Source organism: Vulpes lagopus, chromosome 21 (assembly GCF_018345385.1).
Source record: "Vulpes lagopus strain Blue_001 chromosome 21, ASM1834538v1, whole genome shotgun sequence".
In the NCBI taxonomy this organism is placed as follows: domain Eukaryota; kingdom Metazoa; phylum Chordata; class Mammalia; order Carnivora; family Canidae; genus Vulpes; species Vulpes lagopus.
The window spans coordinates 41,176,912-41,204,799 of record NC_054844.1 but is presented as its reverse complement, the minus strand read 5'-3'; the positions used below and the strand labels follow the sequence as shown (position 1 = coordinate 41,204,799).

Below are 27,888 nucleotides of genomic sequence, written 5' to 3'. Positions count from 1 at the left end.
TGGGCAGAGACTTCTTTTGCTTACATTGTATGTTTGCACATCATTGTTTATGATAAGCAGCCCTATCACTTGCCCAGTCACAGACAAGGAAGCTAGGCAGTGAACAAATTGGCAGCTCCAATTGGGAGCGCTTGTTGAGGACTGAGAAGAGGTTGCCCAAAAGGAAGAGGGTTAAAGGAGGGTGGTGTGGGGAGATAGGAAGGATGCAGGGTAATTCCACCTTGGCTGCTGAAACTTTGAAAATCACTGATTTAATCAAAGATTGAAAATTTTTGAATTACCCAAGAACCTTATGAAGGCCCAACATTTATGTCTGGACTTTTCCTTCTTGCAATTTAGTTACATTTTTACTAAAAAAGTGATTCATGTTTAATTTGACTTTTGGAAAAAAGCTACAAAAAGTAATTGCTCATGTGTCCAAAAGAAACATTTAAGATGAGATAGGTAGGGATGCCTGGGTGGCTCAGCCCTTGAGCTTCAGCCTTTGGCTCAGAGCGTGATCCCAGGATACATGATTGAGTCCCGCATCCAGCTCCCTATGAGGAGCCTGCTTCTCCTTCTGCCTCTGTGTGTCTCTCATCAATAAATAAATAAATCTTAAAAAAAAAAAAAAAAGGGAGATAGGTAATTTTTCTAATAATTGTGAAATTTAAAAAATTTTAAATATTTTATTTATTGTTGAGAGACACACAGACAGGCAGAGACAGAGGCAGAGGGAGAAGCAGGGCTCCCTTCCGGGAGCCCGATGTGGGACTCAATCCCAGTACTCTGGGATCACACCCTGAACCCAAGGCAGATGCTGGACCACTGAGCCACCCAGGCATCCCTACAATTTAGCTATTTAAAGTGTGCAGTTCAGTGGTTTTTGGTATATTCACAGAGTTGTGCAGCCATCACCCCCAATCAATTTTATGATGCTTTCCTTACCTCCCAGAAAAACCCCATACCCTTTAGCAGTCCGATCGTCTTCAAACCCCACTGCGAGGGCTAAGTGACCACTTTCTGTTTCTATAGGTATGTCACTTCTAGACATTTCATATAAATGGAATCACAAAAAAATAAAAATAAAAAAAAATAAATGGAATCACATATGATCCTTGTGACTGGTTTCTTCTACTTGGCATAATTTTTTCAAGGTTCCTTCATGCTGTAGCATATATCAGTACTTCATTCCTTTTCATGGCTAAATATTATACCTTATATGGATAGACCACATTTTATCTGCTTATCAGTTGATGAACATTTGCAATGTTTCCAGTTTGGGGCTATTGTGAATAATGGTTATTATACACAATCTTGTACAAGTTTTTGTGTGGCCATGTGTTCTTTTTTCATTTCTCTGTGTGTGTGTGCCCTCCTAGGAGTAGAACTGCTGGATCATGTGATAATGATGTGTTTAACCCTCCAAGGAGCTGCCAGCTATTTTCCAAAGCAACTGCATTATTTTACATTCTCATCAGCAGTGTATATGAGAATTTTAATTTTTCTACATCTTTGCCAACACTTGTCAAACTGTAATCTTTTTAACCACATCCCACAGTAAGAAATATTTTACATTCTTACCCAGTTTATACATACACAAATAACTGAAACAAAAGCTTTATAAAAGAATACTTACACTTTGTGTGATGCAGCCTGATATTATGGGTTTCATTCTATTCTTTTTCTTTAGTACAAACAAACATCTTGGTTCTGATCTGTTAACATTGATTTCATAATTCACTAACTGTGACCTGCAGTTAGAAAAAATACTAGGTAATTTTAACCCATTCATTTTACACAAGAAATGACTTCCTAGCAGATAATACTGCTAATTAGTTGCAGATTAAAGATTAGAGCCCAAGTCTTTTGGCTTCCTTCTTTAACTTTTGACATCTCAACTTCAGTTGCTCTCATATGCAGTAGGTAAAAAATAAATTGGAATTTCTGCTTAGATACCATTTTTAAAATTTTGTATACTTTTCTCAAGCAGCATTTTATTTTATTTTTTTAATTTTTATTTATTTATGATTGTCACAGAGAGAGAGAGAGAGAGAGAGGCAGAGACACAGGCAGAGGGAGAAGCAGGCTCCATGCACTGGGAGCCCGACGTGGGACTCGATCCCGGGTCTCCAGGATCGCGCCCTGGGCCAAAGGCAGGCGCCAAACCACTGCGCCACCCAGGGATCCCTCAAGCAGCATTTTAAATTCAGCAACAAATCAAACTCGAGAAAAAAGGAAAAAAAACACAATTTTATTATCGTGAGTCAGTTACAGAGTAATTTTGTGCCTTCTGGGCAGACAAGGTTTTTGTTTTTGTTTTTAAAGATTTTATTTATTTGTGAGAGTGCAAGTGTGAGTGGAGGGAAGGGCAGAGGGAGAGAGTCTAAGCAGATTCCCCACTGAGCACAGAGTCCTATGCAGGCCTCCATTTCACAACCTTGAGATGATGGCCTGAGCCAAATTCAAGAGTCAGATGCTCAACCCACTGAGCCACCCAGGTGCTCTTTGAATGGCAATATTTGAAAGTAAGCAATAAAAAAATATTTTATCCTTCTATTTTTCTATTTTTCTTGGAATACATATGGATCTTAAACCCTTTTATTTCAATATTTTCCAACATGTGATGGGGAAACCTCTGACACTAGAACCACTGCAAGGTTCTTGTTAAAATGTGGTCTTCCCAGGCCCTACTCCAAACCTAATGAGTCAGAATTGTGGATTGGGACCTGGAAATCAGTATTTAAAACAAACTTCCCTGGAGAGCAGAAAATCAAGACAATGTTTCTAACTTGGTGATTGATGACACAGAGCTGAAACAGGTGACTTACATATACAAGTGTGTCATGCGACATTGCAAATCAAGAGCAAATGAACTCCATTACAGTAGATAACTATCAGATGCTTGGTCTCGGGGGTGCCTGGGTAGCTCAGTCATTTAGGCATCTGCCTTTGACTCAAGTCATGATCTCTGGAATCGAGCCCCACATCAGGCTCCCTGCTCAGCAGTCTTGTTCCTCTCCCTCTGCTCCTCCCCTCCACTTGTGCTCTTTCTCACTCACTCTTGCTCTCTCAAATAAATAAAGTCTTTAAAAAAAAAAAAAAAGAAGAAGAAGAAACTTGGTCCAGTGTTCAATGAAGTGGTGGGCATTATGGAGATAATCAATAGTAGGGATGTCAAAATTCAGATAATAGGTAAAGTGTCAGCCATTTCCATCAACAAAGTCGGGCTGCCATGTTTACCTGAGCAAGTACTCCTGGGTTGTGTGACACCCAGCACCAAATGTGAGATGAAGGTCCTCGTTCCTACAGAGGTGGTGACTAATTAATTCCTAGTCCCTGAGTTGTTCAAGACCCTATGAAATGGGCAGAAGTTGGTCCCCACAGTGACAGAAATTGCTTGCTGGATGAGCAAAGTGCCACTGGGCTCTTTGCCCACTCCTTCATACCATGGGATAAATCTATCAAGATGGTTCTTTTTTAGTTTTCCTCTACCTTTCTGCTCTTAAACTGCTTCTCTGCTTTCTGCTCGCAATGAAATATACCTCAGGCTGAGATTTGCGGGCAGTAGAGCAGATCAGCTGATCTTTGGGAGGGAGGTAGGGCTTTTCCCTATCAGCTCAACCACACTGCTAGTCCATCTTTTTTTTTTCTTAAGTGTTTTTTTTTTTTTTTTTTTTTTTTTTTTTTTAAATTCTTTTTTTTTCTTTTTTTTTTTTTTTTTTTTTTTTTTTTTTTAATCTGAGAGAGACAGAGATAGAGCCTGAGCAGGCAGGACAAGGAGAAGTAGGCTCCCTATTGAGCAGGGAACCCAATGCAGAGCATGGCGCTCCATCCCAGGACCCTTAGACATGGGATCATGACCTTAGACAAAGGCAGATGCTTAACCAACTGAGCCACGCAGGGGCCTTGCCCACCAGTCCATTCTTAAGAAATCACACACCACAATGGTGTGTTTTAGCATTCAGCTTTTGGGGGTTATTTGATCAACAAACAGTCTTTGGGGAAAGAATAAAGCAGTCCCCAGGAGTTAGCAGATCAGAATGTTTATACAAGTTCATCTTTTTCTAACAGTGAGCATGAAGGTAGCAGAAGCTGGTGTGATTCTAGCTGGTTCTTCTAGCCAAACTAATATTTCACTGTTGGCAAGTGAGGCAGGGGTTGCACTGGACCAAAGGCTAAGGTTTGGCCATATAGGTTTCCAAGAAAAATTGTTTCCTATAAGCATTCCTTTTATTCTGCATTCCATCCTGGGTCTCCCTGAATCTGAGAGAGGAGATTCTCCTCTACCAGCTGCTGTGGCAGTGCCTGGCACCCAGGCCAGTTAAAGGAGTCTTGGACCCTTCCTTTCTCTGGGATCCCTGCCCAGCACCTTCCTATAGAGATGACTTAAACAAGGGACGGAAAAAAAGAAACACAGCATTCCAAGGAATCTGGAATTCCTTTCTCCTTCCATGCTGGTGCCTGTCTTCCACCTTCACTGCCTCCTTTGCCCTGTCATGCTCAACTGCTTTTGGTTTCTGTCCAGGCACCAGAGCAGAGGACTAAAATTTCCACTGCAGCCTGCTTTTAAGTCAAGTGTAAGAATCTCGCACAGCATTACAAATGTAAATTACAGTTTTTCTCTCTAGGACACTTAACCAAAATACGCAATTTTGTTGGTGGGAAGAGACATTGTCCTGTGACTTCTACCTATTTCCCGAGGCCTGTGGAAATAAACCTTTATGTACTTAAAGTTATACATAAAATAGAATAAAATTCATATCAAACTTGAAAAAAAAGTTTCCTAGGTGATTCTTGTTTTACTCAAGGTTATGACCTACTAAATTAAGGGTTTCAAAAGCCAAATGGTTATTTGTAAGGAATAACATTTCTAAGAAAACACCTGAATTATGACAACAAAAGCAGTTGACTAAAACAACCTGTATTGATAGGATTCAGTATTATTCTACCTGAGTTTGGTGCTAGAAACCATTTTTTAATGCTGTATCCACTGGTTTCCTATAATTTGGAAATATTTGTCTTGGAATAAATAGCCCACTGTTTCATACCCCCCCCCCCCCCCCCCCCGCCAAAGCACTAGTCTATAAAAATAGTTTAAATCCAGGAAATCATTTCAAATGACTGGTATTCCTCCCTTTATTTTACAAATACTTGAGGTTCCCCCCCCCCCCCCCCAGTGTGTGTCGTTTTAGCTGGGAGGTAGCATAAGCCCAGGGAGGATCCAAAACATTTTCAAACAGAGTGGGGAATATGTATGAAGAAAGATAAGGGATTAAGAGAGAGAAATTGAGCCTGCCTAAAGATATGAGAAAAAGTTTGTATTAAGTCTACATGTGAAAGGGTGCCTATAAAATAATGCTGATTAAATAATAATAAACATTTTGAGCATTTATTAGGTGCTTGGTAGTGTCATTCATACATGATATTTAGGAGCTTGTTTTATTTATTTATTTTTAAAGATTTTATTTATTTATTCATGACAGACACAGAGAGAGAGAGAGAGGCAGAGACACAGGCAGAGGGTGAAGCAGGCCCCATGCAGGGAGCCCGATGTGGGACTCGATCCCGGGTCTCCAGGATCGCACCCTGGGTGGAAGGTGGTGCCAAACTGCTGGACCATCAGGGCTGCCCTAGGAACTTGTTTTAATGATCAAAACAAAGCTATGAAGTAGGTTATTTTATCCCCAATTTGAGGAAACTGAGGCAGATTATAACAGCTAGTATATGGTATGAGATTCAACAGCTAGATTCTACTCGATTGCCTATATTCTTAGCCTCTTTTTTTTCTCCCTTCTATATGTCACTGTGTTAGACATTTTATGAAGAACACTTGACAAATTCAGGTAGGTGACGGTATACTCCTCTCCTCAGGTGACAAAATTGCCAGTAGTCACCACAATTAGAAAGAGGGAGAGCAAGAGCCTGTAAGTCCTCTTTTTAACTTTAGAACTTGTGCACATTTTGTTAGATCATACTACATGTTGTATTATTTTATTTAGTAAAAGCAAAAATGTATATGCCAGTTCATCATGGGAGAAAAATTTTTTGTGGTTAAACTTAATTCGAGGAGTAAAGATAAGAGAGAATGACACACATGATTTGCACTGTGTTATGTTGTTTATTTATGGAACATATGAAGCTATTCAGCATGCAGTAGAAATTCTGGGGCTGGAAGTTAAGCTTACAGCTTAAGATATATCTTTGGAAATTGTCTGGTGTTAAGTGATCTTTGATGAGTTGAGAGTGGCTGAGCTTACCCAAAGAGAGGAGAGAAACTGACCTTTCAGTAATGCCTAGGAACAGAGGTGAGCAGAGGGAGAGTGAAGGGATTCAGTCCAAAAATTGAAAATGATTTGAAAGATAGGAATCAGGAGAGTTCTAGTTAAGAAAAAAAGGAAAATACAATGTCAGAAATGAGAGACTAATCAACAAACAGCAACAGAGAATGATAACAACTAAGACATGGTCCTTGGATTTGATAGCAAGAGACCTTTAGGAGAGTAACATCGGTATGATGGTAGAAGTAGAAGACAGACCCAAGTGGTCAGAGGGATGAATGGAAGGTGAGAAAATGGAAACAGTGAGCACCTAGAGACTAAGGTTTGACTGTGAAGTTGGATCAAGGTTGAGGTGATAGATTGAGGGGAAAAAGGCTTAAGAGAAAAAAACATTATTAATCTATATATACAAATTTCAGATATGTGTACACAAACACATCAGAAATGTGAGCTTGGGGGCACCTTGGGTGGCTCAGTAGGTTAAGCATCTAATTTTTGGTATGGCTTAGGGCAAGATCTCAGGGTTAAGATCGGGCCCTGCCTGCTCAGGTTCACATGCTGGGCGTAGAGCCTGCTTAAGATTTTCTCTCTCCCCCTATCTCTCTGCCCCTCCTCCCCTCTAAGAACAAGATATGAGCATGCTTTTAGGTAGGGAGGGCAAGGATAGAGGCAGAGGTGAAATAAAAGTTTTGAGAAGACAGAAGGGAAAGGTTGGTAACTCAGATAGATAGTCATAACAGTTATTTTTCCCCAGACATAGGTAAAGGGAGGGAAAGATGATACTAAGTGTGCTTCCTTTTCTTCTTTTTTTTCTGGAGTGGTAAAGTGTGAATCACTAAGGGTGAATTTTGTAAGCGCCCAGTGAAAGTGGCTCTAATTCTTTGGTGAGCAGTTTCCAGAAGTAAAATTGCTTCTCAGGATTACACAACCAACTTTTCATTACTTTGGCTCTGCATCATAGTGTTTTTTTTTTTTAAGAGCAAAATATCCTTAAAAGGAGATTTTTAAAAAGAGACAAGATGTTATTGAAGTGATTTTTGTCTTGATGCAAACATCTACATCCTTGTTGACCCCTAGGAATTTGATCATTGTTACAATTTTCTTATTGTCTACAATACAGATTTCTACAGAGACCTGTCTAAAACTCTTCCAAAAACACTAGCAGTGATAATTCTAACAGACTCATTAGACTTGCCTACAAACTTCTGTGTCACAGTGTTGCTGGATAATAGAGTAGTGAGCCTTTTATGTACAGTATTTATATTTACTGGTTCCTTTTTTTTTTTCATATCTCTTGAGTATATCTTTTTTTTTTTTAAGATTATTTTTTTATTCATGAGACACACACAGAGAGAGAGAGAGAGGCAGAGACAAAGGCAGAGGGAGAAGTAGGCTCCATGCAGGGAGCCCAATGTGGGACTCGATCCCGGGTCTCCGGGATCAGGCCCTGGGCCAAAGGTGGCACTAAACCACCAAGCCACCGGGGCTGCCCTCTTGAGTATATCTCAAAGTTTCATTAGCTAAAATTACTAATTCATGGTTCCGAAAAGTGATATGTACTTTCTCAACAACTAGACTTAAGACTGAATAATAAGCATTCATTTTGTTGTGCTGATAGTGTTTGGATAAAATTTAAACGTTCATGCAATTTCATTCAAAACATATGCATAAAGTTCCTTCTATTTTATTCATAAAGTTCCTTCTGAAGCAAGAGGGCAAGAGGCAAAGTGGACCTGTCCCCTGATCCTAAGAATCTTTCTAACAAGGAGAATTTATAAAATTATAGTAAGATAAAGGGGGTGACCTGTGCTGATTGGGAACAGGACTAGGGCAGTTCAGGGAAGGGTTTTTTGAGGAGAACCCTATGCTGTCTTTCCTGGAGTCTTGAAAGGTGAATAGATTGAGGAAAGATAACATTCGAGGTGGAGTGAAAAAATATATGGTGTATCAAAGGAGTAGAAACTGGTCATGGCATAATTTTGGAGATTATCTTTTCATGTCAAAATTCTATAGAGTTTGGGGATCCCTGGGTGGCGCAGCGGTTTAGCGCCTGCCTTTGGCCCAGGGCGCGATCCTGGAGACCCGGGATCGAGTCCCACGTCGGGCTCCCGGTGCATGGAGCCTGCTTCTCCCTCTGCCTATGTCTCTGCCTCTCTCTCTCTCTCTCTCTCTCTGTGACTATCATAAATAAATAAAAATTAAAAAAAAAAATTCTATAGAGTTTGGCTTCTCCCTATGAGAGAAAAAAAGTTACAAATAAATAAAAAGAATGCTAGAATGAATCTTGTAATGCTAGATTATGTGTGTGTGTGAGTGTGTATGTGTGTGTGTGTGGATATCTATATATGTCTATATATATTTATATATATCTCTACACAAACACAGGTATAAAGATAAATATAAAAATATAGATGTGTATTATATACATGAGTTAATACACATACATATATTCCTGGTTCTGTATTCCAAGAGAGCCTAGAAGCAGTGACATCTCAGTAGCGATGAGCACATGTAGTGCCTAGATTTGGTTTCTCCAGTCTTCATCAAGGAATCAGAACTCCTTGATGAAGTGGTTGATTCCAGGGCTGAGGCCATGCAAATATGTTTGGAACATCTTATAGTGCTAAACAGCAGGACTGCTAAAAAAAAAAAAAAAAAAAAAAAAAAAAAATTGGTGACACATTGAATAGACACTAGAGCCAAGCTGAAAGAGCTCCAAATGACCAAAGCTGGGAACAATTTGAGCAACAAAATAAAATTAGCTTGGGAATAAAATAATCCAAGAATTACTATAACCCAGGAAATAAAATAATATCCCTGAGTCTCTCCTAATATAAATAAAAGATTGAATAAACAAGAGGAAAAGGACATTTCTTCCTTATAGAAGAATTCCAATTAATAAATGCAAAAGGAATGAGGGCAACAGAAAATCGCCATTGGAACACGGCAATAATAATTAATGAAGGCAAGATCAGCCATGAATGCTAAAATTAATGAGTAAAAGTTTAAGAAGGAATAGGAATAAAATATCTCCCCCAAAACATTTATGAATTATAGAGGCAAGCATAGTAGCAAATGATCAAGGTTAACATCACCAATAATAACACATCAACATCTTGTGCCTTCTGGTAGGAGGATACACTGAGGATGAAGCCACGTGAGTTCTGTGGTATTCTTCCCAAAATTCTATAACTTCGATCTAATCTGAGAAAACATCATATTTTAAAAAGGAAAACCCTTTTTTTTTTTTTTTTAAGGATTATGAGATGTCCCAAGTTCATCAGGTATATTTGTCCCACTCCAGTTCAACTACTTCTTCAAAGAGCCCTGGTTCTTTTTTATTGGAAAAAACAAGAAACTCAAATTGAGGGGCATTCTACAGAATACCTGACCAGTACTCTTCAAAAATCTCATAGTTGGGATGCCTGGATGGCTCAGTGGTTAAGCGTCTGCCTTTGGATCAGGTCGTGATCTCGGCGTCCTGGGATTGAGTCCCATATCAGGCTCCCCAGAGGGAGCTTGCTTCTCCCTCTACCATGTCTTTCCCTCTGTCTCTGTCTCTCATGAATAAATAAATTAAAAATCTTAAAAAAAAAATGTCATGGTCATGAAAGACAAAAAGAGAGGAACTGTCAAAGAGATTGGAAGAGACTTAAGAAGACATGACTATTAAATGTAGTGTAGGCTCCTGGAACAAAAAGAAGACTTTAGTGGAAATTCTTAATTTGGATAATTGTCCCGTGGTAATATAAGACAGAGCTAGGTGGAAGTTGCATGGGAACTTCTGTGTATCTTTGCAACTCTCGTGTAAATCTAAAAATTGTAAATTAAAAAAACTATTAATGGGATCCCTGGGTGGCGCAGCGGTTTGGCGCCTGCCTTTGGCCCAGGGCACGATCCTGGAGACCCAGGAGCGAGTCCCACGTCGGGCTCCCCGTGCGTGGAGCCTGCTTCTCTCTCTGCCTCTCTCTCTCTCTCTCTCTCTCTCTCTCTCTGTGTGTGTGTGTGACTATCATAAATAAATTAAACTATTAACTTTCAAAACCTTTTTCAAGTATGTGAATTTAGTCACTATTTTTGTAAAAAATAAGAAATTTTAGAAATAAATGTAGGGGTGCCTGGGTGGCTCAGTTGATTAACCACCTGACTCTTAACTCAGGTCTTGATCTCAGGATCATGCATTCAAACCCCACTTTGGGCTCCATACTGGGCATGGAGCTAAGAAAGAAGGGAAGAAAGAAAAAGGGAAGGAAGGAGTAAGTTTATATCATTATGTGGGAACAAATTTCAAGTTGCTTTTGTTTAAAATTTCCCTTTGCACCCTGAAGTTCTTTTAGGTTGGTCTTTTCCTTTTAACTAGTTGTTCCCTGATGTTCAAATCAGGAAGAGTTCTTGATTAAACAAGAAAGAAAAAAAACTTTAGAACTCTACAGTCTGTTTCTAAAAATAACATTTTCTTTTAACGAGTGAGTTTGTACTTTGTTCTCTCTAATTTTTTTTAGTCTGTGTTCAGGCAACTATGCCTCTTGCACAAGTAACTATCTCCTGAGGGAAGGGGAGAGAGAGAGTGAGAGGAGAAAGATATGATGAGATTAGGAGATTAGATTTATAAGAACAGGATTGTGTTAGTGGCAGCTCATTTGCTTTAGTCTCAGCCTGGATTCTGCAAGACAGTTTGCTTAGTTAGGTCTGTAAATGAATTTATTAATGTAGGTTTCCTGGAGCAGCTACAGGCCTCACCCTCAGCAGGAGCTCAAGGAAGCAGATACCTGGGACCAAATTTTCCAGTGAGTCATTGCCCAACCCTTAAACTTTTAAAGGACCTTTGTTCAAGGTTTTATCTCCAGGCTACCGCTCACCCATAGGACATTTAGCTATCCAACCTCAAGCTACCAGGTGTGATAAAAGAACTTTGAACTGGGTATTAGAACTCTGGCTCTCATACTAACTAGTTGGTGAGTTGGGGAAAATTATTGGACCATAGGTCAATTCTCTTACTGTAAGAAGGGGGACTTGGCTACTTGATTTCTAAGGTTCCCTCTTGATGTTAAAATCTGTCCTATGTATCTAAAACTGAAGACATCTTCCTTCTCAGGAAACAGTTACCCTTTCTATGTATCCCATTATTGTTCTTTATACCACTGTCCTTGCAGTCTCTGAGGCTAAAATCTTAAGAATTGTTTTTGTTATATCCATTTCCTTTAACTCTTCCACACAATTGACAACCAATCCAGCAATTTCTTCCATCACAGTTGAAGTGACAGTAGAATGCATTTGACCTAAGAGGTTGGGTTTTGGTGTCTCAACACTGATTTCTGTGTGGGCCATATATTAGCTGTATGACCTCTGACAAATTACTCAACCTCAATGGACCATTTTTTTCTTTTTTTATGGAAATAACACTGTCTCCAGGGTTGTAAGGATTAAGTGAGTTAGTAAATGTCCAATAAGTGATAGTGCCTTTTATTATTTGTACATAGCAATGCAATGGATTGGATCTTGAAGTCAAATGGGCCTCTGGAAAAAAATATTCAAAGATATTGCAGCCCAAACTGAATACTTCCTTCTAGATATGTCTTTCCAGTACATGGCCTTCTCACTTTTTTTTTTTTTTTTTTTTTTTTTTGAGAGAAGGAAGGTGGAGAGAGAGAGAGAGAGAGAATCGTAAACAGGCTCCACAGTTTGCTCACAAAGCCCAATGTGGGGCTTCATGTCACAACCCTGAGCTGAAATCAAAAGTTGGACACTTAACTGAGCTACCCAGGCACCTCCATTTTTCCCCCTTCTCATTCTTAACAAGATTTCTAGGATTAAGGAAGTTGTCCTAAAGTCTGAGAATGAGATTCCCATCTAAGAGAGTGTCGGTAAGTAGGGAGAGCTATCGCACCTTTAATTCAAGCCCACGAAAGTCAAAATATTCACAATGGAGAGTATTTCAAGCAGGCCCAGTATAACTCTAAATTTCATTGAAACAACAAATGGTTATCCCTGATGCTGACCATTCTAGGAAGATCACTGTACTATATTCTTACTGAAAGATAATTTGTATGGGTTTGCAGCTAGGTGATTCAAAATTTTTGTTATCCAATTTTCCACCTTGGCTAAAAGTGATGATTTTAATCATTATTCTTTACTTGTAGTGGAAAGAAAATGGATTTTGGAAATCAAAGAGAATATGGATTTGAGTCCCATTTCTGCTACTTTGTAACTAAGAGATCATTATAAAGTTATTTGATACCTCTGAATTTTAGTTTTTCATCATAAATATAAGACAATAAAACCAATCTTGTTAAGTGGTTTTGGGAATTAGATATGTACTTTACATAAGTAGATGTTGTAAAATGTTCATTTCTTTCCAAGAGTCTAAGATTTTTAACCTTAGCCTTGAATTTTTAGCTTCCTATGGTGTATCACTAGGATTTTTCTTGTGGATGTGTATATTTCAACATGTGTAAAGCAAAACTCATCATTCTCCCACTTCTTCCCCTATTTATTGTCTGTTAATGACATCAACAATTTTCTAATCATTTAAGTTTGATGATGCCAGTGTTGATTCCTTCTCTATCCCTAAGTCCATTTTATTCTAAGAACTGTGATTACCTCTCACTTTGACAGTTTTAGGATCTTTTTGACAAGTAAATTAGACTCCAATCTTTTCCCTTCTTATCAAGTTATACACTGCTGCAGAATTAGCTTTTAAAACATGCTTCCTGGAGTGCCTGGGTGGCTCAGTCAGTTGAGCATCTGCCTTTGCCTTTGGCTCAGTTCATGGTCCCAGGGTCCTGGGATGGAGCCCTGCATCAGGCTCCCTGCTCAGTGGAGAGTGTGCTTCTCCCTCTGCCACTCCCTGACTGCTTGTGCTCGCTCGTGCTCGCTCTCTCTCAAATAAATAAAATCTTAAAAATAATAAAAACGAAAGAGGGCATGTGATGTGATGAGCACTGGGTGTTATAGCTTGGTAAATTGAATTTTATTTTTATTTATAAAAATAAAATAAATAAAAATAAATAAATCTTAAAAATACAACGTGCTTCACATTATGTTACTTGCTGTTTCAGAAGCTTTCATGTTCCAGCATATAGACGATGAGTGATCCACTACAAAGCTCTTATCTTACAGATGTGGGTATTGGGCTCACAGAAATTATTTTTTTTATTTGCCATGAAAGTCACATTTGTGCTAGGGAGTGGCATGTTAAGACTAGTCCTTATCTCTGCTCACTCACAGACTAGTTCTTTCCATCCCTTAACATCGTTTTCAAGGCTTTTCTCATTCTGGCCCCATTCTTTCTCTACCTTACCTTCAGCTACTCTTATACCTACTACTCTTGTACCTTCAACTCCATTGAAGTATTCTATGCTGTTTCAACTCCCTAATAGTGTAATGCTGTTCTCCCTACATGAGATGCACTTTCTTGCTCTTGCCCTCAGTTGATGAAATTCTGCCCATCTGTAAATCCCAAGTCAATCTGATGCCTCTTCCCTTCCCTCTCATCAAGCCAGAAAATCAGATCCCCTACTCCTAGACCTTGCATTACCTCTAACCACATTTTGCTTTGTAATAGAATTATTTGTGTACATGCCAGGAGGCCAACAGATTTTTAAATTTTTTTTTTTATTATTTATTTATGATAGTCACACAGAGAGAGAGAGAGAGAGGCAGAGATACAGGCAGAGGGAGAAGCAGGCTCCATGCACCGGGAGCCCGACGTGGGATTCGATCCCGGGTCTCCAGGATCGCGCCCTGGGCCAAAGGCAGGCGCCAAACCGCTGCGCCACCCAGGGATCCCCCAACAGATTTTTAATAAAGATTTTTATTCAATTTATTAGAGAAAGCATGAACAGGGGGAGGGGAAGAGGAAGAGGAAAAGAGAGAAGCAGACTCCCTGCTGGGCAGGGAACGCATTCCAAGCAAATAGATTTTACACTCTATTTGGGCAAGGCCCTCTCCCTACACACTATAGAAAGTAGCTAGTTACTCAGTAACCTGATACCAGAGTCTATCAAAAATCATGTACTGATTCTTACCTTTATCTGTATCCCCTTATCTGTTTCAGGGTGCTAATCACATTGTCAAGAAATTAACAGTAGTGCTTCTGTAAAGAGAAATGTGGTCAGGGTGTGAGCTCCCTCATTCCTTAAGTAGAAAGCATGCTTATCCTAGCCTTATACCAAGATAGATATTCTGACTTTTCTTGGATTTCTGGCCAGGATTAATCAAAACCATGGAATTAGACCTGGGAATTAAACTCTTTTTTTTTTTTTTTTAACCACACTCAGTCCCTCAAATAATGAATGATTTTTCCTTTTTATAAATACATTTGAGAACATATCATACATATTTTTTTCTTTGATCCAGACTGATTGCTATAATAACACTGACAACATTTATACCAACACCTACATTGGAAGCATAATTGTACAGTGTCTTAGTATTGTTTAATATTTCCTAAACTTGGCCCAAGGGTCGTTATTGTGGTTTTACGTGACTAACTTTAACTGAATTGTTGCTTTTGTGTCTTTTTCTTCTTTCTTTTTTAAAATTTTATTTTATTCATGAGAGAGAGAGAGAGAGAGAGAGAGAAAGAGAAAGAGAGAGGGGCAAAGACAGGAGCAGGCTCCATGCAGGGAGCCTGACATGGAACTCCATCCCAGGTCTCCAGGATCAGGCCCTGGGCTGAAGGCCATGCTAAACTGCTGAGCCCTTGTGTCTTTTTCTTATTAGAATAATGGCTGACCTTGTTTGGTGGGTCAGATGCAAACTGGAAAGCAGATAGACAAATATATATTATTTGATTCATTCTAGTGCACTTCAAAGAACATGTGTAGAGGAACACTTGGGTGGCTCAGTCAGTTGAGCATCCAACTCTTGATTTTGGCTTGGGTCATGATCTCAGGGTTATAAGATTGAGCCCCTCATCAGGCTCTGTAGTCAGCATGGAGTCTACTTGAGATTCTTTTTCTCTCTCTGCCTCTGCCCCACCTCTGCTTGCACACACACACACACACACACACACACACACTCTCTCTCTCTCTCTCAAAAAAAACAAAAAAAAAAAACAAAAAAACCAAACACCTGTGTAGTATTAAGATTATTTTATCCAGGAAGAGAGATAGTATTTTAAAAAAAATTATTACTTATTCTGTATCAGAGTCTTTTCTTCTTTATCTTATTTATTCCTCATAAGGATATTATGAAGGAAGTATTATTAGTATGGGGGAGAAATCTAACTCCCACTTAGATGCATCTAACATCAGAGCTCCTTTAAAAAAAAAAAAAAGATTTATTCATGAAACAGACAGACAGACAGAGACAGAGACAGAAGCAGGCTCCATGCAGGGAGCCTGATGTGAGACTAGATCCCAGGGCTCTAGGATCATGACCTGGGCCAAAAGCAGGCGTCCAATCTCTGAGCCACCTAGGCATCCCAGACGCCAGACCTCCTTACCATGAGGGTTCTATGTTACCTTCCAACATGGGGATTAAAACAAACAAGTAAACAAAAACAATAAAATTAGCATTGTTTTCAGGCAGTGCTTTAGTGGAAATAACAAGTACTACATGTGGAAAAGTAGCGTGGTCTTCTAAGGTTGCTTGTTAACTCACTTTGCCTAACAGGACTCTTAGTGTGAAATGGCAGCCCATGTTGCTTGGTTAAGCACACCGTGTGTTCTGTTGTTGTCAAGGTTGTTAGAAGCAGTACCTGATGAACCATACTTTGTGCCAGATCGGTTATGCTCTGTGGTTGTCAGGAGACACACAAGCAGTATTTTTCACTCTTCAAATAAGGAAACTATTGGCTCATTTCTAATCTTACCTCTTCTGGACAAAGGTTGGAACTCCTTTGGAATTACTAGGGCAAAAACTCCTTTTTTAATTTCTGGAGGCAAAACCCAAAAAATCCAGATTAATGGGTAGGGACTAGGTGATTTCAGGGGCATGGCTTTATGTATTCTTTGACTCAAAGGGATTTTAGGGAAGAATTTCAGAATAGAGGTTTTGTCCCCTGTATATAAAATGCAGTATACTGGGGTTCCTGGGTGGCTCAATTAAGTGTCTGCCTTCAGCTCAGTTTATGATCCCAGGGTCCTGGAATCGAGCCCTGCATCTGGCTCCTTGCTCAGCACAGAGTCTGCTTTTCCCTCTCCCTTTCCCTCTGATCCTCTCCGCAGCTGTACTCTTGCTCTTTCTCGTTGTCTCTCTCTCAGATGAATAAATTAAAAATCTTTTTTAAAAAGTGTATTATAACAAAAGCCAATTCTGATGTATCATTCTTAAAATGTTCTTAATACTATTATAACATACTTAGTATTTTAAATATATTATCTCCTTAAATCCATATCAAAACATTCTATAATGGTAGGTAGTCTCATTTTTCAGTTGAAGAAAACTAAAACAGAAAGATTATATAGTTTGTTCAAGGTAACAAAAGTTATGATTTCAAGTAAAGTCTATCTTGACTTAAATAAAATCCTTGCTCTTTATATCGTACTATACTGTCTCCCCAGCTCTCTCTCCAAACCAAATGGTCAGTGCTACAGAATTTGGGAAGAGAGCAGCCAAAAGAAAGTTGGATGTAGGTAGAACTTAATTTGGACCTGAATCTACAGAGATGCCAATTGTACTTCCCCTGGGATGTAACTCAGAATGGAACATTTCACTCCAAATGTGAGTTTGGAACAGACTTAAGTTCAAGGGAAGGCCAATTGATGTTTGCACAGTGAGGTCAGTCATAAGATGATGGAACTGGAAGGGACTTTAGAGATCATCTGGTCTAACCTTCTCATTTTACAGGAAACTACAACCCAGATATTGAATCATTTGACCAAGGTTCCAGTTTTTGAGAGAACAGGTAGAGGAGTGTGGTTCTGCTGGCCTAGGGCTTTCTACTGTCTCATGGCACAGCACTGCCAGTCCCCGGATGCTGGAGAATCTTCTGATTCTAATATTCTGACTTTCTTTATTGCATAGGTATTTTGGTATCTGTAGACAAGATGGAATCGACTCCATTTAACAGACGGCAATGGACTTCAGTATCATTGAGGGTAACAGCCAGAGAACTTTCTCTTGTCAACAAGAATAAGTCATCGGCTATTGTGGAAATATTCTCCAAGTAAGTGCTGATCCAGGTCCAAAAGGACCATCTGTCTTGAACAAATATTACCACCTGTCAGGGAAATCAGTAAAGGAATTACATGGTGTAAAATGGCTTTATTGAGCACCTTCTCAAATTTGAGCACCATACAAGGCACTCTGAAGAAGGATGAAGATAAATCAGGAGACACATTCTCTATCTGGGAATTTTTGTTTAGTTGGGGAAAGAAAAAGTTACAAACAGAAAAGATAATTATAAAACATGTATCATTAAGCAAGTCCAAAATGCATGGGAATAAGGGCTAGAAACAGAGTAAGAGAGAGAAAATGACCATTATGGGTAGAAGCTAGTCAGGAAGGCTTTCCAATTGAGATGAGTTTAGAGGTAAGTTTTGATTTAGTCGAAGGGAGTGTTAGGCATACTCTGTATCTGCATTATCCAATATTGTAGCCACTACATATGTGCCTATTTAAATTAATTAAAATTAAATAATATTTAAAATTCCATTCATCAGCTGCATTAGCCACATTTTGTGGCTCCCATATTGGAGATCACAGAAATATTTCATCATTGCATAACATTCTGTTGAACAGTGCAAACTATGTGGGCAAACTATGAACTGCTGGCTGCCTGTTTTAGTAAATAAAAGTTTACTGGAACATGGCCATATCCATCTGTGCATTGTCTATGGCTGCTTTGATGCTACAGCAGCAGAATTGCAGCAGAGACCATATGGCCTCCAAGTCTAAAATATTTATTATCTGCTCTTTTAAGAAAAAGTTTGCTGACTCCCTGCTTTGGACTATGAGTTCTTTGATATGAAGGCCCCTTTCCTGCCTATTTTATATGCCTAGTGTACAGCGCAGTGACTGGAACACAGTAGGCACTCAACTGATGTTGAAGGGATGGTTTATATAAATAATATACCAGAGATGGCAAACATTGACTTCACTCAAATAGATGCCATACTGGGGAAGAGCTTAGGACAGGTGGTAGGTTTACATCACTAGGAGAGTTTATTTAGTAATAGGAAGCTATTATACCTTTAAGAGAAAAAAGATGGTCAAGATTTGAAGAAAATTATCCTGGGAGCTGTATCTAGGATACAGCTAAATACCTAAATAGGAGGTTTCTGTAATCTACAATGTCACCTTTACTTCAATAACAAATCCATCACAGACTTACTCTGTGGAAAACATTGCCCTTCCAATCTGTTAACCTTGGTTACTGCTTAAGGTAGAGTGAAGGTGGAAGGAGATTGCATAGCCCTTTTACCTTCCACATTATGCATTTTGTATTACTGTAATTTTATAGCAAACATATATTGTTCTTCTCAAAACAAACATATATTGTTCTTCTCAAAAAGCTATTTCAGAAAAAAGGGATAGAGATCTTAAGATTTAATCCCTGCCCTCAAGAAAATTAATAAATTAGTACAGTTTACATAGTAGACGAAGTCCCTAACTTCCTTCATCTTAAGAATCAAGTGGGGTACCTGTTAATAATATGGTGTTCTAGCTATCTATTTCTGCATAGGGAAAAAATATCCCCCAAATTTAGTGGCTTGAAATACTAACATTTATGGGTGCCTGTGTGGCTCAGTTGGTTAAGTGTCTACCTTCCACTCAGGTCATGATCTCAGGATCCTGAGATGGAGCCCTGCATTAGGCTCCCTGCTTGGCACAGAGTTTGCTTCTCCCTCTGCCCCTACGTCCCGCTTGTGCTCGCTTGCTTGCTCTCTGTCAAATAACTAAATAAAGTCTTTATTTAAAAAAAAAAAAAAGAAATACTAACATTTATTTTGCTTGGGAATCTCCAATTTGGGTAGGGCTTGCCTCTACTTCTTAGCATCAGCCAGGGTGGCTCATAGACAGGGCCTATAGTCATCTAAAGGGTTGCTCGCAAGTTGAGTCATTACTGCTGGTAGTCACCTGGGATCTCAGCTGGGGTCCTGGTCAGGATACCTCTTCACATGGCTTTTCCGTGTGGTTGCTTGGCTTAGTTGGCTGGGTTCCTAGGGCAAGCATCCAGAGACCAAGGGAGGGAGGGAACAGAGGAAGAAGGGAGTCAGGGTCAGGGGTCATGTGGCCTTTTATGACAAGTCCTCAGAAGTTACACAGAATCACTTTTGCCACTTTGTCTTCATTGGAAGCCAGTCCCTAAGACTGGCCTGATCAGATTCAGAGGGAGGGGAATTTGACTCTACTTTTGATGGGAAGAATGTCAAAGATTTTTTGGACATATTTTAAAACCATCTTATATGGCTTCCCAGTCCCCTCCACTAAACATTCTCATTCCACCTGCTTGGGATGGGGCCTATGATTTTGTATTTTTGACAAGTATTCCAGGTGAATTTTACCTTCAGGGCAGTTTAGGAAGCACACTGGTAGTGTAAGAGATGGACTTGTGAACTTGCAGCCATGAACTTGAACATAAAGCAGAATGACTACAGTTTCTGATAGGTTCAAATAGAGGATCATGGAAACTGACCATGAATAAAGGGAATAGGAAAGCAAGCAGTCCGGCATGGAGAAATACCAAGGGAGAAGCAACTTGTACAGTTTGGTGTAGGCCAGGTTATAGAAAGCCTTGAATGCTATATTAAGTTTAAGATTTAGTTAGATAAACAATGGAAACAGTTGAAGGTTTTCATGCAGAGAATGACATGATCAGACTTGTATTTTAGAAAGATGTTTCTGGCAACAGGATAAAAGGTAGACTGGAAAGGTGTGAGACAAGCTGTAAGGCTCTCTTGAAAACCCAAGTGAAAGCTCTTGAGGGTGGAGGGCAGCAGGGATGGAAAGGAAGACAAAGAATTGAGACATTGTTGAGATGTGATTAATGGAAGTTGGAAACTCCCTGTTCTGCAGAGAAACTTCTCCACATTCTTACCCTTCTCACCCTCTCTAGCCCCACCTCTTTAGCTGAACTTGGCTTTCCCTCCACTTGCATTCTGTCTCTGAGCAGAGGCTGCCTCTTTCTGCACATGCTTGCCTGAAATATCCTGGGGTTGGGAGTCAGGGTTCTTGCTCTCCTACATCTCTCCTACTGGTTCCCATCCATCATGTTTCACTCTTTGTTCTGCAGTTCTAACCCTGTGATTTGAGGCTCACATCTCACTGTGCTATCTTTATCCTCCCCTTCATTGCAGTGGTGTGCCAGCCAGCTGGCCAAACTGATCACCTTCACTGGGGACACTGGCTTGCCCCTTCATCATCTTCTCAGTAAGGGCGCTACGGGCATTTTCGATGAAACAGACCTTCCTTCTGCGGGCTGGCCATCATCTTGCCTTTCTCCAAATGCTAGTAGTACCCCCATGATGTTGTAGCATCCAAAAAAAGAAAAATGGGGCAGAAGGGAAACCCCAATAAGAGTCCCTCACACATTTCCAAAAGTCCCCCAGGGTGAGTAGTGCCCCAGGTGAAGAACCACTGGACGTGTCTCATACTCTGGACTCTTCATTTCTTGATCTTCCCTACTTCTTCAATTGGCACATTGTCTCCCATGGGCCTGCATCCAATCCCAGACTTATCATCACACAGAATCTGTCTCTGGAACGTGCATTTGGAAAACTCTGTCTGGGGTGGAGCCTCCTGTCCTAATGCTATTCCATTCTTTTATTTGCACTGATGGCTGCTTTGGGGCCAAAACAGGACACCCAGACCCTGGATGTTGGTCTCCTTCCTGGCTTCACATCCTTGCCTGCCTACCTGTCTACCTCACTTCAGAGAAACTCTCACTCGTTCCCGAATTCCCTTCCCACCCCTTTGTTCTATCAGGGCCCAGCCCAGCCAGTTCTCAAGGTAGAGGAATTGGGTCTTGTAGCACTGATGAGAGAAAGTTGGAAAAAGCTGTTCATCTTAGGGGCAAATTGCAACTATGCAAATCTGTAAGTCCTGAACCATTTACAGGATCATTGTGCTCAGCACCATGCTAGGTTCTTAACTGAAACAGATGCTATTTCTAATCCTAACCAAAACTGTATGAGGGAGGGACCTGAGGCCTGTTGTATAGCTGAGCACACAGGTGTAGGGAGTAACCTGCCCCAATTGAAATCTAATATTTGGATTTGTTTCTGTCTAGTATTTTCATCTGATTCGTATATTCGAATGTATTGAACAGGTTTTGAATGAATTGTATTTTTTAGGCTGAGAGGATGGTGGCGACATTGCAGAGAACCACAGGAGGTATAAGGCACAGAAGTAGTACAAGGGGGTGATGTGCACTTAGGACAGTGAAAACCAGAGGCTCGGCCTGGACCTCTTCTCTGTTTCATGCTCAGTGGAGACACTAAATCCACATTGCTGCTATTGCTTACAGCTTTTAGAGTTCACTCACCGTAGGTTCCCACAGCAGATTGCAGGACTGTAAATACTCATTTCTACTTCCAACACCTGGTAACCTGATTTTCTCTTATTTTCAAACACTCCCTGTTTGGGGTTTAGAATTAGTAAATCCTGCACAAGCCTAGTTAAGAGACTGTAGGAAACTTTAGGATGTTTCTGGTCAGAGATTAATATAAAAGTGGTATTAGGGGGAAACTTAATCTTGGCTCACGTTTGTACAATTAGCTGGGCCTTACTTCTAACAGCACGTTTTACATTTATTTGTACAGAAGAGTAATTTTTCAAGCATCAGAGCTTGCGTCTCATGAATAGTTTATCACTCCAGACATTTCTTTACTGAACCTCTATATTATATACATAAGTAAATTTGAGGTAAAAAAGACCCTGTTGATAGTCCATTTAATCAGCTAGCTTTGGTTTTACTCACCACTGACTTCCACATGACATAATCCTTTGCTTTTTTAAAATGTTCTCTTTTGGTGGAATTTGGTTTCTTTGCAGAAGACTCCTCTTTGACTCTTAGATTTTTGGCAGTAAAGGGAATCTAGCTCAGTGGTTTTCAGCCTATCTTAATTGAATTCTTCAGAGGAACCTCAGGGGCCAGTTCTGGGAAGACGGGAAGATCTAAGGGGCTTACTGAGCCAGAGACCTTCCACACCAGCTGTCCTGCTTTGATCTCTTTTATATGTTAGGTTTTAAATAAGATATCATTTGAAGAGATGATTCTGCAGGAAAGTTTTAAAACCACTGATCTAACCTTTGCCCCATTCCTCTGACAGACAAGGAATTTGATGTTCAGCGATTATGACTAAAGTTCACACCCCAAGATAGTGGCAGAGTGAACCCAGCACACTGATCCCTGCCCCCCACCCACACACACATCATGCCTTCCCTCTTGTTACAACTTTTCCCATAACATAGTCTGAAGAAAAAACATGGTTTATATTTAGCTTTCTCCGATTGTTCATCCTTCATTAAGAAAAGTTGACCCTCAAATCTCCCTGGCTAACTTCCTTTTTTTTTTTTTTTTTCCCCTCCCATTTTTGCTTCTCTGTAACATTTTAGTGGTGAAATAGTTCCAGAGGAAAATACATGGCCTAAAACTCAGGAGTTTCCATTTTCCCTTTCTCTGTTTGAGGGCATACAAGTGAGAGTCATAGCTCAGGAACTCTATTCTGGCCTTAGAAAAGTTTGAGGCACTGTTATTACTCCCAAGATAATTTTAGCATCCTCCATCAGCTGCCTGCCTCACAGCTGAGCATTAATGAGCAGTTGCAAGATTAAATTCTGTGAAGAAGAGGAGCCTGGGAGGACAAGGCAATCTAGGAAGGGAAGAGGGATGATATTTTAATTACAGAAATGTCACTGCAAATTTTTTTACCTGAAATTTGGGTCTTCAAAATGCCTTTCCCTTCCCCAGTCCCCCCAAAAATCAGCAACCTTCACATTTTGTAGTCAGAATAATGCTAGTTGTTTTAAATGCCTTTGAGGACAGTCTGAGGCCTCAATCTGACACTGAATTCAGAAGTATGGCACCTCAGCATTTCTTAGCATCCTGGGAGTGCAAACTCTAAAAGTACCAAAGCACTGACTTGGAAGGAAGCAGTGGTAGACAACCTTACCTCCCTGTGTATCTACTGTTCAGCAATATCTCATTATAACTAAAGGATATTAGAGTGGGAGTTTGAAAACATAATTCAAGACAGCCACCAGTGTCTTGCAGATGCCTCAGTGCTCAAAGGACAGGATTGAAAACGAAAGCTATTCTGGTCTTCTTTCTTTAAATCTGTATTTCTGTTAAGACAGTAAAGGGAAGGGGACCTTTGAGCTTATTTGTTCAACTAACCACAATGTAAATACTTCCTTGGAGAACAATTGCCTAAGAATAAACTTGTCTGCCGATTGGCTCTGGCTCTCATATATTGTATTATTGCTGTAATATACTGTAGATGATTACCCAGGGGGTGTGGGAACAAGGTTCAAGGCCAATTGTAAGTCCTTTCCCTCTATAATCCATAGATTTTATATTTTTTTGTATTTCCATTTTTAGGGACTGTCAGACAGATGTATTAGTACAAGTGGGGGAAATATATGTACAAGGACATTTACCAAAGTTCTATTTATAATGATAGAAAACTGGAAACAATCCAAATGTGCATTAAAAGGAGTGTGGGTGAATTAATTATATTTATGATGGAAGAGGATTTCCAGGGTTTCCAAGAGCCTTCTCTGTTTGTAGCCTTTGTCTCACATGACCTCTCAGCACTTTTTTCTTCCATTTTTCCTTCTTTTGCCTTCTCTGGCAGTTTCTTGGTTTTCCTACGACCTCTCTGCCAGGTCCTTGTCATTCTTTCTCATCATTTCTCTCTCCTTTTCTGACTTCTCAGTGTTAGTCTCCAGGACCTCTTCTTGCACTATAAACTCTTCATAGATGATATCATTCATATACTCCCATGGCTTTAATACCATCTGTGGACAGACAAGTCCTAAATTTATATTGCTAGCTCAGATCTCTCTTCTGAGCTCTAGACACATGTATCTAATCACTAACCCAAACTAAAAATGAATGTTTTAGTTAACATGGCTAACACTGAACTCTTGATCTTCCCCATCCGCAAATTTGCTCCTCCTCCAGAATTCCCCATCCCAGAAACAGTAATTCCATTGACTTGGCTGCCAGAAACCTGGGAATCGTTTTTGACTGCTCCTTCCCTCTCCCCTCATTACAATCCTGTTGATTCCATCTCTGAAATACATCTCAAGCCTATTCACTTTTCTTTCTAAGGCCACCGTCCTGGGCCAAGCCAGCATCACCTCCCACTGAGACCACTTCTTTTCTCAGCCCCTCCAGTCCATTCTCTGCATAGCCTCTGGAATACTCTTTTATTTTTATTTTATTTTACATTAGGCTAATTTTTAATTTTTTAAATTAGTTGCAGAGGAGTAACTTAGTGATTCATCAGTTGCATATAACAGCCAGTGCTCATTATATCAAGTGCTCTCCTTAATGCCCATCACCCAGTTATCTCTTCCCCCATCCACCTCCCCTCCAGCAACCCTCGGTTAGTTCCCTATAGTTAGGGGTCTCTTATAGTTTGCCTCCCTCTCAATTTTCACCTTATTTTATTTTTCCTCCCCTTCCCCTATGTTCATCTGTTTTGTTTCTTAAATTCCACATATGAATGAGATCGTATGATAATTCTTTCTCTGACTTATTTCACTTAGCATGATACCCTCTCGTTCCATCCACATCGTTGCAAATGGCAAGATTTCATTCCTTTTGATGGCTGAGTAATATTCCACTAGATAGATAGATAGATAGATAGATAGATAGATAGATAGATAGATAAATAACCTAACAGGGCAACCAAATTGAGAAGGCAGTGTGTGTGTGTGTGTGTGTGTGTGTGTGTGTGTGTGTGTGTGGTATGTATGAAGGAAAGTCTTGTTGAAAAAATGACCTTTAGGGCAGCCCGGTGGCTCAGCAGTTTAGCGCCACCTTCAGCCCAGGGCATGATCCTGGAGATCCGGGATCGAGTCCCAAGTCGGATTCCCTGCATGGAGCCTGCTTCTCCCTCTGCCTATGTTTCTGCCTCTCTCTCTCTCTGTCTCACATAAATAAATATAATCTTTAAAAAAGAAAAAATGACTGTTAGACTGAAATATATATATATATATATATATACACACACACACACATATATACATACATATATACACACACATACACACACATACATACATTCATATACATACATATACATACATACCACATCTTCATCCATTCATCTGTTGATGGACATCTGGGCCCTTTCCATAGTTTGGATATTGTGGACACTGCTGCTGTAAACATTGGGGTACATGTGCCCCTTCAAATCATTATGTTTATATCCTTTGGATAAATACCTAGTAGTGTAATTGCTGGGTTGTAGGGTAGCTCTATGGAGGTTCTCAGGAACCTCCATACTGTTTTCCAGAGTAGCTGCACCAGTTTGCATTCCCACCAACAGTGTAAGAGGGTTCCTCTTTCTCCACATCCTCATCAACATCTGTTGCTTCCTGAGTTGTTAATTTTAACCATTCTGACAGGTGTGAGGTGGTATCTCATGATTTTGATTTGTATTTCCCTGACGTTGAGTGATGTTGAACATTTGTTCATGTGTCTATTGGCCATTTGTATGTCTTCCTTGGAGAAATGTCTGTTGTTCATATCTTCTGTCCATTTCTTGACTGGACTTTTTGTATTTTGGGGTTGAATTTGATAAGTTCATTATAGATTTTGGATACTGACCCTTTATCTGATAAGACATTTGCAAATATCTTCTCCCATTACATAGGTTGCCTTTTAGTTTTATTGACTATTTACTGTGCAAAAGCTTTTTATCTGATGAAATCCCAATAGTTAGTTTTTGCTTTTTTTTATCCCTCTTGCCTTTGGAGACGTGTTTAGCAAGAATTTGCTGCAGCTGAGGTCAGAGAGGTTGTTGCCTGCATTCTCCTCTAGGATTTTGATGGATTCCTGTCTCACATTTAGGTCTTTCATCCATTTTGAGTTTATTTTTGTGAAGTTTTTATTTCTTATGAAGTTTTTAAAAACATAAATTGGATCAGTAACCTAGGATTATATTCAGAATGCTCACCATGGCCCTGCCTCTCTGCACCATTTCTTTCCCTCTCCCTTTCCCACTCTGTTCCAGCAACACTGGAGTTCTTTGTGTACCTTGTATACCGGAGATGCTTTCTTGCCTTGAGGCCTTTGCATGTACTATTTTTTTTTGTGCCTGGAATGCTTTTCCTGCCTTGTTTTGCCTGGCTAACTCCTCTGATCAAACCTCAGATCTCAGTCTAAAGGTCAGTTTTTCAACAAGACTTTTCTTCAGACATACAACACACACACACACACACACACACACACACACACACCACCCACTGCCTTCTCAATTTGGTTGCCTTGTTAGTACTGTGTTCTTTTCCTTTAAAGGATTTATTGCTCTGTGTGTGTGTGTGTGTGTGTGTGTGTGTGTGTAGCCTGTGTATATATGTTTTATGCTTATGTTACTGTATCTCTTTTGGTTATTTCTTTTACTATTTTTTCTCTAGTGCTTAGAGCATATTGCTTGAATGAAAACTCAGGTATTCTAAAATGGAGAAAGAGAGATGCAGAATAGTATATATAGGGGTGCCTAGGTGGCTCAGTCAGTTGAGCATCCGACTCTTGGTTTCGGCTCAGGTCATGATCTCAGGGTCCAGGGTCGTGCCATACATTGGCTCCACACTCAGCAGGGAGTTTGTTTGAGGTTCTTTCCCTCTCCCTCTGCCCCTCTTCCCCTAAAATAAATAAATCTTTTTTTAAAAAAAAGAATAGTATGTACAATATTATCCCATGTTATTTTTTAAAATTTGTATATTTTGAATGCTAATCCCTTCTCAGATGTATGATTCATGAATATTTTCTTTTATTCCGTGGATTGCCATTCACTTGGTGGTTTCCTTTGATGCACAGACTTTGTTAAAGTTCATTTTGTCTACTTTTTCTTTTGTTGCCCATGCTTTTATTCCAAGAAAAAATTGCCAAAGTCAACATTATGAAGATTGGTCCCTATTTTCTTCTAAGAATTTTATAGTTTTAGTTCTTACACTTAGGTCTTTAACTCATTTTGACTTAATTTTGTATATGGTGTTAGGTAAGGGTTCAAAGTCATTTTTTTTTTTTTTTTTTTTTGCACCTGGATATCCAGTTTTCCCAGCATCATTTGTTGAAAAGACCATCCTTACCCTGTTAGATGGTCTTGGCACCCTTATTGAGAAGCCTTCAACTATATTACTGGGCTCTGTTCCATTCCACTGATCTATATGTATCTTTACACCAATATCATGCTGTTTTGTTGTGTTTAATTGTGGTAAAATATACATAACATATAATTTTAAAACAATTTTTAGTATACAAGTCAGTGGCATTAAAAACACAGTGTTTTTCTTTTCATAGCTGCATAGTATTCCATACATGAACATATTATAATTTTTTTAAAAGACTTTATTAATTTATTCATGAGACACACACAGAGAGAGAGAGAGGCAGAGACACAGGCAGAGGGAGAAGCAGGTTTCATGCAGGGAGCCCGACATGGGACTCGATCCTGGATCTCCAGGATCACACCCTGGGCTGAAGGTGGCGCTAAACCACTGA

General features: G+C 39.7%; 1 protein-coding gene across 4 annotated transcripts in view; it reads left to right on the top strand.

The window, feature by feature from the left end:
- LIMA1 (LIM domain and actin binding 1) overlaps window positions 1-27,888 on the top strand; it is an 89,389-nt gene that overhangs the window by 14,795 nt on the left and 46,706 nt on the right. For all 4 annotated transcript variants that reach the window (XM_041735915.1, XM_041735912.1, XM_041735914.1 and 1 more), the window contains exon 2: window positions 17,232-17,373. In XM_041735915.1, the coding sequence (XP_041591849.1) occupies window positions 17,255-17,373 (119 nt within the window). In that variant the 5' untranslated portion in view covers window positions 17,232-17,254. The remainder of the gene's footprint in view (window positions 1-17,231; window positions 17,374-27,888) is intronic.